Source organism: Ictalurus punctatus, chromosome 12 (assembly GCF_001660625.3).
Source record: "Ictalurus punctatus breed USDA103 chromosome 12, Coco_2.0, whole genome shotgun sequence".
NCBI lineage: Eukaryota > Metazoa > Chordata > Actinopteri > Siluriformes > Ictaluridae > Ictalurus > Ictalurus punctatus.
This window is the reverse complement of record NC_030427.2, coordinates 30342937-30353710: the sequence shown is the minus strand read 5'-3', so window position 1 is coordinate 30353710 and position 10774 is coordinate 30342937. Positions and strand designations below refer to the sequence as shown.

At 44.0% G+C, this 10774-nt stretch overlaps 1 protein-coding gene across 4 annotated transcripts in view; it reads right to left on the bottom strand.

Moving 5' to 3' along the window:
• Positions 1–10227, bottom strand: part of mast1b (microtubule associated serine/threonine kinase 1b) — a 27630-nt gene extending 17403 nt beyond the window's left edge. For 2 of the 4 annotated variants that reach the window (XR_008397619.1, XM_017481574.3), the window contains exons 1-7: positions 10058–10227; positions 9516–9844; positions 2268–2299; positions 1159–1247; positions 711–789; positions 455–524; positions 1–12 (exon numbers count right to left, since the gene is read on the bottom strand). The exon at positions 1–12 is cut by the window's left edge and continues 149 nt beyond it. Coding sequence is in view for 3 of the 4 variants with exons in the window: in XM_017481574.3 (XP_017337063.1) it covers positions 1–12; positions 455–524; positions 711–789; positions 1159–1247; positions 2268–2299; positions 9516–9554 (321 nt within the window). In the remaining variant the exon portion in view is untranslated. The other 2 variants (XM_017481576.3, XM_017481575.3) reach the window with 2 other exon arrangements.
• Between the last annotated feature and the right edge of the window lie 547 nt (positions 10228–10774).

The window sequence follows — 10774 nt, the reverse complement described above, 5'->3', positions numbered from 1 at the left end:
CGAACTGGACGACTGAGAGAGAGAGAGAGAGACTCTTAATGATCTCCTGTTTAATTCACTTACACGTAGTTGATAATGAAACACCACTGCTGCACTCAGAGCACATAAACTACACAAAGAACACTTCATGATCTTAATAATCTCATCAGAGCTCTCTGTGTGTGTGTGTGTGTAACTATTTCATTGAGCAGAGCTCTCATAAAAAGAGTGCAGCCATTAGTAAGACAATTAAGTACTCATCACTCTGTGTCTCACTCGCTCTCTCCCTCTCTCTCTCTCTCTCTCTCTCTCTCTCTCTCTCTCTCACACACACACACATATTTTAAGGCTTATTACAGCTTAATAAAATTAAACTCCGCCCACAAACAAGAACAGAAGTGCTGAACCATGCCCCTTTTTTAAAAGGGAGCTGTCAGTTTGGAGAAAAGAAGGAGGTGTGTGTGTGTGTGTGTACCGTTGAGCTGGGTGTGTTGGTGCCATAACCGGAAGAAGGAAGAGAAGCCAGAGACCAGCGGCGACCATCCCTACAGAGAGTGAGAGATTAAAACACCGTAAGCTTGCATGTTATGTGTGTGAGTGTGTGTGTGTGATTGTGAGTGTGTGTGTGTGAGAGGGTGTGTATCTGGGTGTGATTGTATGTGTGTGTCTGGGTGTGTGTGAGTGTGTGATTGTGTGTGTGTGTGTGTGTGTGTGTGTGTGTGTGTGTGTACCGTCTGGAGGAGGCGCTGAAGGAGAAGTGAGCCGGATTGCTGGGAGAGAAGTTGCGAGGGCTGTCCAACGGGCTGCTTCCTGTGCAGACAGGAAGACAAATGGCAGCCATGTTTAAAACCTCAATAGCGTAACATGATGAATTCTGAGTGCAGTAACAATGTTAACACATCACTGTGTGTGTGTAAGGCTACAGTAATAACAACAAACCAGCAGTGTGAGCAGCGTAATTCTAAACTGTAAGCTACGCTAGCCTCATAATCGGACTTCTACCACAGCGTCCTGCTGGACCACACTCCAGTAAATAAGAACATTTGTGTATGGTGCATTTTTTTTTTAAAAACTATTGCTAAGTGTGAGCGCATGTTGTGTGTGTGTGTGTGTGTGTGTGAGTGTGTGTGTGAGAGAGAGTGTGTTTGTTAGAAGTGTGTGTTGATGCCATGTTCTCACCGAGGTGTCCAGGCAGAGGAGAGTGAGCACGAGGTAAAGTGGGCGAAGTCGAGGTGAGGATCAGACTCTTCCTGTTACTGGCACGGCAACTGGAACACAACAACAGCTCAAACATTATTATAAAGCTACGTCTCACACACACACACACACACACACACACACACACACATACATACATATACAAACACATACACACACACATACATACATATACAAATACACACACACACACACACACACATAGCTCTGAGTGGCATGACTAACACTTATGTGGCAGAACATCTACATGTCACACTCATCCACAGAGTGACAGATGGAGACTGACACAGTGAGGGAAGGCTGGTGGTAGACAGAATGTACAGATCAGGGAAGAAAGAGAAAGAGGGAAAGATAGGGCAGGGCAAGAGAAAGGAAAAAGGCAGAAAAAATATGTAGACAAAGAAAGAAAGAAAGAAAGAAAGAAAGAAAGAAAGAAAGAAAGAGACAGGCAGACAGAGAGAGACAGAATGAGGGTGAGAGAGAGAGAGAGAGGTAATGTAGGCATGTCTCTCCTCATCTGTGTCTCACTGATTAAGAGATTAGTAGAGCAGCTGTACAACCCAGGCTGGGACGCCATTTTGGCTCAGGCCCAGCTTCCCCCAGTCCAGTTTCAGCTAACACAGCTTTACACCAGACAACTGCTTATTGTCTTGGAATAAAGCACAGTGAGAAGCTTACAGGCGACACTGCAGAGTGATATCAGTACATATCAGCAGATATCAGCAGTCCCACACATCTGTGTTTATAAGAGGATCCCATCTGAAGTACTGAATACCACAAGAGTGAGCAGTTACCTCTAACACTCAGTGTGTGTAAATATGTGTGTGTGTGTGTGTGTGTGTGTGTGTGTGTGTAAATACAAAGCTAGTTAATAAACTCTTACTGATAGTGTTACTGAGACAGTATTTTAATGCGAGTGTGTGATGGATTAGATCTGAACTTAGCATTGTCCATTAGTTACATTAGCCTTGATGAGTAAACTGGGTGTAGGTTTTCTCAGGCATGGTCATTACACACATGACGCACACACACACGCACACACGAATCCAAATTTGGAGTGTGTCACTCACCTGCTGCTTTTACGTGGCAGAGGAAGATCCTTCTGGGTGGAAGCAGTGGCGGGAAGAGAGACAGGTGATGAGAGGAGAGAGAGAGAGAGATCAGATCAAACACCATCACATCATTTACACAGAGTGACAATCAACACTGATATTCACCCATCTCTCTCTGCCTGTCTGTCTCTCTTACTGTCTCACTCTCTCTCTGTCTCTCTTACCATCTCATTCTCTCTCTCTGCCTCTCTTACTGTCTGACAAACTCAATTTCTGTCTGTCTCTCTTACCGTCTCATTCTCTCTCTCTCTCTCTCTTACTGTCTCGTTCTCTCTCTTACTGGCTCACTCTCTCTGTCTCGCTCTCTTACTGTCTGTCTCTCTTACTGTCTCACTCTCTGTCTCTCTTACTGTCTTACAAACTCTCTTTCTGTCTCTACCTCTCTGTGTGTCTCCATCACTTTCTGTCTGTCTCCCTCTTTCTAACTGTCTCTGTCTCTCGTGTCTGCTTCCTTTACTGTCTCACTCTCTTTCTCTCTATTTATCACTTTCTTTCAGTCTCCTGCTCTGTCTGTCAAATTCTCTGTCTGTTTCATTTTGTTTGTTTCTCTATATTTCTCCATCTCTCTGTGTCATATTAAACTCCTGTCTGTCTCCCTCTGTCTGTCTCGGACTCTTTTTGTCTCTCTCTCTCTCTCTCTCTCTCTCTCTCTCTCTCTCTCTCTCTCTGGGACTAACGCTAGGTGTTACAAAAAAAAAAAAAGCTCCCCCAGACAGACAGAGAGAGAAAGAGAAATATGTAAACACCCTGTATTTGTCTCTGTAGTGCTCAGAGCTGCACCGTACTGCTCTCAGTAATACTGACAAAACACAAACCTGGGACATGCAAATGAGTTCTGTGTTTTTAACCAATCACATTATGGCTTTAATGAATCATTCATAGGATCACTGTGATCAGTCAGGTGTTTCAGAGAGTGTGTTGCTCTGTGGTATAGATTATATTATATTATATAGTTCAGCACCACGGACAGCGGACAACATCCCACACACAAACCCATAAATACACAACGTGTGTGTTATTAGTGTGTAACGATGTTGATGATGTTTCTCTCCTCGTCGGTTCCTCTGACCAGCACCGCGTATGCTTCACACCAGTCATGTCATGCTAATACTCGGTGTCAGTAGAGAGATGACTAGCACTGCATCAGATCCTCTTCCTCTGAGATCTTTATAACAAACTTCCAGCCGCTCACGCTCTGTGCTGCTAGAGAGATAAGCTGAGCCTGTGATGGAGCTGATCTCACACAGCAGCAGTAAGCTCACACTCAGAGGTGCTGTTTAAGTGCTGCATGAACACTTCCTCATGCACAGCTCACGAGCCTGTGACCAGCTCCGCCCTTTATAAACACACTGCTTCTGTTCTCCATTCCTCACTGTGACGCATCCCGTGTGTGTTCTGTGACTCAGTGTCACTGAGATGTTTATTTCTAAAAACCTGTGTGTGTGTGTGTGTGTATGTGTGTGTGTGTGTGTGTGCCCTACACTTTACATAAAAGCCCAGGAGATGTGATCACTCTGAGGACAGAGAGCTCATTGAGACATTCATCTCATCACTGATCACACACACACACACACACACACACACATCCAGTCTGCCTCTTCACTTACAAAGAGCATGCATTGTTTTAGAATTATGACGGCTGTTTAGGAGCTGTTGTTGTTTTTTAATAAATAATAAATGACTACAGGCAGAAAACAATACACAGAAAACCCAAATCAGTCCATCAAGGGTTTAGCAATTTTAGCCATCTTACACATGAATGCAAAATCAACCAGGCTGGGCTTATTTTGTAAGGAGCTTAGAATTTTTCAACATCACCACAGATTTTCCGCAGGTTCGGGCCAAAACGCGTCATGTGAAGCCCTCTCTCACGTGCGTCAAACATGAGTACAGCTAAAAGGTCTCGTTTACCGACAAACATCGCTGTGAAATACCGCGCATCATGTGATTGCAGTTTTGACAATTCACGCAAAGAGAATCGAGCAATCAAAAAAAAAAAAAAAAAGTTAAAAACCTCTGCACGCTCCTGTATGGACTGGTTTAATAAAATACTCATCTATAATCTCCCTCGATATGTTCTGTTTAATATTTCATTTAGTCTTATTAATCTTTAATTCAGAGAGTGATGAGATCACGCCCCTGATTCTGTCCCCGCACAGCTCCTAATAAAACTTTAACCACATGACTGTAGTCAAGTGCACTGCTGCTGAGCTGGGCTCAAATCTCACTGCTATAGTGTTTGATATGCAAATCAGATCCTTCCCACAATGTTCATTATTTACTGTTTTAGGTGCGGGATTTTGCATACTGTTTTTTTTTTATTATTTAATTTCCTTCAGATCAGACCATAAAAAAAATGCTGTTCAGACTGTTTAATACAACAGTGTGCTGGTCACCTGACTGGATTAACACTAACACTACTACTATTACTACTAATAATAATAATAATACTAGTACTACTACTAATACTACTACTACTGCTACTACTACTACTACTACTAATAATAATAATAATGATAATAATGATAATGAGCAGGAGGAGGAAGAGACACATGAGAAAAATAAATAAGAAGAAAAGGGCAGAAGATAGAAAGAAAAAATGTGAAAAATAAACAAAAAAAAGAAAAATGAAAGGAAGAAACAACATGACGAAAAATAAGAAATTAAAGAATATGAAGAAATAAAGAGTATAAACTATATAAAACTGTTTTGGGGGAAATTATAAGCAGTGAGTTTGTAAAAGAAAAAGAAGAATAAGAAATAAAAAAACAGAATAAATGATATATAAAAGAAGTGCTTTCAGGCTGCTGTATGAAATGAGGTGCTGTAGTGTCGGTCCCCGTCTGATCAGGAAATCCTTCAGATTATATGGAGAATAAAAGCAGAAGGTCAACAGGAGGTCGTGTGTGTGTGATAATGTGTGATGGTTTGATTGTGAGATGTGGCTGTGCACAGATGAAAGTGTTCACTCTCGTATACACTGTGTGGGGAAAATATGTCATTAAACTTAGTGTTTAAATGCATTCTGGGTATTTTAGTGTGGATCATCTCTGTCCTGATTCATTATCACATGTGTTAATGATTCATTAGTCAGTATTTCTAACCACACACACACATACACACAAATATACACACACACAGAGAAAGAGAGAGAAAGATGGAATATGAGTTGCATTTGCCTCTCTGTGGTTTTTGTCCAGACAGAGTGTACATCGGTGGACAGTGTGTGTAAATGAGTCACATTGAGGTAATTTAGAGGAAAAACGAGCTCACTCTCTGTGTGTGTGTGTGTGTGTGTGTGTGTGTGTGTGTGGGTGTGTGTGTGTGTATATGTGCGTGTGGATAAAAGTGTGTCCATGTTCTCCTCTCCAGGCCTGATGTTGTCACGTCCCTGCTGCTCTTCACCGCCCCCTTCACATCAGCTGGAAATTTCCACTTGGCCGTACAGCTGCTGTTTCACCTCCCTGATGTGATCGTTTGTAGATCTGTCTGTCTCTCTTTCTCTATCTCTCTCTATCTCTGTCTCTCCAACCCCCCCCCCCCCCCTCTCTGGTGTATTTCCTGTTTCGGTACTTCCTGTGTTAACAGTGTTTCCATTGTGACTTTGAGCTGTTGGTCATTAAGCTCACCGTGCACTCGTCTCCTAGCTCCGGTTTCCGATCAGTGCTTCCTGAGAAACCTGCTGATCCACAGCTAGAACTGGGGGACAGACCACGTCGTGAGACGTTTCCCCCCGAAGCACGCTGAAGCGGATACGTTATAACTGCTTCACAGACTTTCCACAACATTAACTGTAACTAAAAATGGATTTTAAAACTAAAACTGACCAATCACTGTGGCAAAAGAGGAATAAAACACCTTGTGGCACGCCGTTATAGGAAAGTAATCAACGTCAGGGTGGTGACATTATCTCTGCTCCATCACACCACCCTCTCCTGGATGATTTTCCAACAGCAGGACACTGGAAGTGTTTTATTCCTTTATTACTCATGCATGTGTATGTTCTGGGTTCACCCATCATTGTGTTTGAAATTCAGGGACACACCCATGGTGTGTGTGTGTGTGTGTGTGTGTGTGTGTGTGTGTTTTTTTTTATGTGTGTGCAGGCTTTGATCACTGAGACACACTGAGACACACACATCCCTCAAACTGCAGTGCCATGGAGAGACACACTGATCAGAAAAAGAGAGAGAGATGTCTTGGTATAACCCCGCCCCCCTGATACAGACACGCTCATACACACACACACAAAATCTGGTGTTGTGTTTTCTCACTGACTCGCAGCCCACTGCATCAGCATGAGTAAGGAAACGCCCAGCACCACACGTCACACCAACTCTCACGTCATGCCCGTCCCACACCACAGCAGAGATAGTGTGTGTGTGTGTGTGTGTGTGCGCGCGTGTGTGTGCGCGTGCATGTGCATTAATTAAATGCTGTGAGCTGGGTAGCATGCCCAGGTCGGCGTGTATAAACGGCCTCTTTCTCTCTCACAGCTCACGTCATACGTTTATCTAATTATTATTATCATTTCATTTACTCCATCTGTGTGGAATTTTCAATAAGTGTATAATAATATATCCATCCATCCATCATCCATCCATCCATCCATCCATCATCCATCCATCCATCCATCATCCCATCCATCTATCAATCCATCCATCCATCCATCCACAATCCCATCCATCTATCAATCCATCCATCATCCCATCCATCTATCAATCCATCCATCATCCATCCATCCATCCATCCATCCATCATCCCATCCATCATCCATCCATCCATCATTCATCCATCCATCATCCCATTCATCTATCAATCCATCCATCCATCCATCCATCCATCATCCCATCCATCTATCAATCCATCCATCCATCCATCCATCATCCCATCCTTCTATCAATCCATCCATCCATCATCCCATCCATCTATCAATCCATTCATCCATCCATCCATCCATCATCCCATCCATCTATCAATCCATCCATCCATCCATCATCCATCCATCCATCCATCCATCCATCCATCATCCCATCCATCATCCATCCATCCATCATCCATCCATCCATCATCCCATCCATCTATCAATCCATCCATCCATCCATCCATCCATCATCCCATCCATCTATCAATCCATCCATCCATCCATCCATCATCCCATCCTTCTATCAATCCATCCATCCATCATCCCATCCATCTATCAATCCATTCATCCATCCATCCATCCATCCATCATCCCATCCATCTATCAATCCATCCATCCATCCATCCACAATCCCATCCATCTATCAATCCATCCATCATCCCATCCATCTATCAATCCATCCATCCATCCATCATCCCATCCATCTATCAATCCATCCATCCATCCATCATCCCATCCTTCTATCAATCCATCCATCCATCCATCATCCCATCCATCATCCATCCATCCATCATCCCATCCATCTATCAATGGAAAATTAGAAAATTAGAAAATTAATAAACACCGTCGGACCAATCAGAATCCAGGACTCAACAGTGCTGTGGTGAGAAACTGTGTTTTGCACCAAAGACAGAACACACATCACCACGGTGACTGGAGAACACATTAACCAACCTGCTCACTTCCCCATCATGCATCTCTTTCTCTCTCTCTCTCTCTCTCTCTCTCTCTCTCTCTAGTGCATTTCCGGTTGTGTAGTGTGGACGCTTCTGAAATGCAGTGGAAACGCAAGTGTGGACGAGGATCGTTTTCATTTTAAAATGCCGTTTAAACAGAGTAAACAGTGTAAACAGAGTAAAGAGGGCCTCAATGGTGTCATAAATTAGTAAAATCATGAGTTTTACCTCTGACCTTTTCTCCCCAGAGACTTGGTGCAGAGCCATATGTTGGTGACAGGGCAGCCTGGCAGGGGGTGTTAACTGCCTCTTCTGTGTGTGTGTCTATGTGTGTGTGTGTGTGTGTGTGTGTGTGTGTGTGTGTGTGTGTGTGCGTGCGTGTGCATGTGCATGTGCGTGTACATCAGATGGAGGGAAGAGACCCAAAGGACTGAGAAAGCCGTTAGAGGACAATTATTCTCGCATCAAGACAACAACCCTTCCCCCGTGTCGGAAACATGTGACGTGGGGTAAACACACGAAACCCCCACCCCCCCACACACATACATACACACACACACACACACACACACACACACACACAATCACGCAAACACAATCACGCAAATACACACACGTCTCAAAGTGAACGGGGGCGTGGCCTCTGTATCAGTCAGGGTCAGTCAAGGTCTGAAGGAGGCATCGCTTATGTGTCTGTTAGTCTCCGTGAAGGAGGCGTGGCCTATATGTCTGTTAGTCTCAGTGAAGCAGGCATGACGTATATGTCTGTTAGTCTCTGTGAAGGAGGCGTGGCCTATGTGTATGTTAGTCTTAGTGAAGGAGGCGTGGCCTATGTGTCTGTTAGTCTCAGTGAAGGAGGTGTGATGTATGTGTCTGTTAGTCTCCGTGAACGAGGCGTGACCTATGTGTCTGTTAGTCTCCATGAAGGAGGCGTGGCCTATATGTTGGTCAGTCTCAGTAAAGGAGGCGTGGCCTATGTATCAGTTGATGCCTGAATTCGACTGTCATACTGAAACAGCTGTAAGTCATGTTTATGTAGGTTTAATACAACACCTAGATACAACTAGTTTTCTTTGATTTCAGCTCCACACACTCCGGAGGCAGGTAATGGAGACTGCAGCAGGATACGGCTTTACTTGGATCAGGTGTGTTAGAAACATCTGACTCCTGCTCAGTGAAAGCATCCACGAATTAACATCTCAGATCATTTACTCTGTGTGTGTGTGTGTGTGTGTGTGTGTGTGTGTGTGTGTGTGAGATCACTGAAACTCTGAATGTGCTCCATGGCTATGATTTTGGGTGACAGACGTTCATCAGCACAAAACTCCGACACCGAATGTGTAAACTTGCCTATGCCAGAGGTTTACTACCCAACCTGTAAAACAACACCGTGAACGTAAACAGACTGTAGAAACGGAAATGAAACAGCTCTCACAGCTCTCACAGATCTGCTGCGTGGATCGGCTGATGGAGAACAAGGCGAGAGACACTTGAGATGTTTCAGATGTTTTGATGATAAACACGGCTGACAATAACACGGTGGTATTAGTGCACGGTGTATTAGTGTCGCGATGATAGAGAGAGCTGAAACACTGATGTTCTCACCTGCAGCCTCCTGCGCCGGATGATGCCGGTATCGTCCATGGTCGTTCCGGATGAAGTGAAGAGATGTAAACGGTTCCGGTGTGTGTTTAGCCCGAGACCGGAGAGCTCCTCATACCACACTGGAACTGGAGAGATGTTTTATCATCGCGCTGCTGTCCGAGCCCACATCATTCACTACCTTACACACACAACAACCATCACTGCGGCTCTGTCGCATCCGCCTCGGGGCTGTTCTTTATCTCCCCCGGTTAGCCGTTAGCTTACTCAGCTCCGTGTCGTCCTTACCGTCCCGGTGCGTGTCAGAAATCCATATTTAACACGTAAACGCCCTAAAACAAGAAGAATACCTCCAAATCATCTTTATAAAGAACAGCTGCTCCGGTTTAAAAAAAAATCGAATAAATAACGGTCACGTATCCTCCACAAACACAAACACAGCGCGAGAGACTCACTCGGCAGGAAGTCGCTCGCGCTGAATAACTGCTCCGTTAACACATCTAAACATTATTATTATTATTATTATAATTTTTAATGGAACTCACGGGTTATAGACGCAACGCTAAAGTGTATGTGTGCGCGAGTGTGTGTGTTTGTCTCCCGTTATTGCAGTAGAGATGTCAGTACCGAACGCACGAGCTGCTTGTCTCCTCCTCGAGCTCAGCTGATTTCACCCGCGCGCCCCCTTCGCTCCTTTTATGAAGAGGGCAAACGGCAGAACAATGCGTAGGCTGGCGTGTGTGTGTGTATGTGTGTCTGCGTGTGCGCGCGCGCGTGTGGGTCCCAATCCACATACTAACGTAGTAACTCAAAATAGATCTCCACCTGCTTTTCTGTTAGTTGTCGACTTTTTTATGCAGTGACGTAGATGGTATGTGTTTGTTTCTTTTTGTTTGTTTGCTTGTTTTGGTGGGTTGCTTTGTTTTGTTTTGTTTTTTACATTTGTTGTTATTTTTGTTTTGAATTCGGAAATGTACATATGAATTTAGTTATGTAGCACAAAACCGATCGAATAATAGACTGAAAAAAATGGTCCATTGTCCGATCAGAAATTAGCGGCTCCTAGCGTGTAAGAAGTCGCCCGTGCCACGTGGAGTTGTCGCTAGGCCGGTCGTTGCTCTATATGCATAGCGTCTAATGCGACCTAATTAAACACAAATTAAAATAAGGCACTAACCAGTGTAAAAAGCAGCTGGTCGGTTTACAAGCCGTGAGGTTCACAATATCTTCAGATGTGGATGGATTAGAAAAGCAAGCTAACT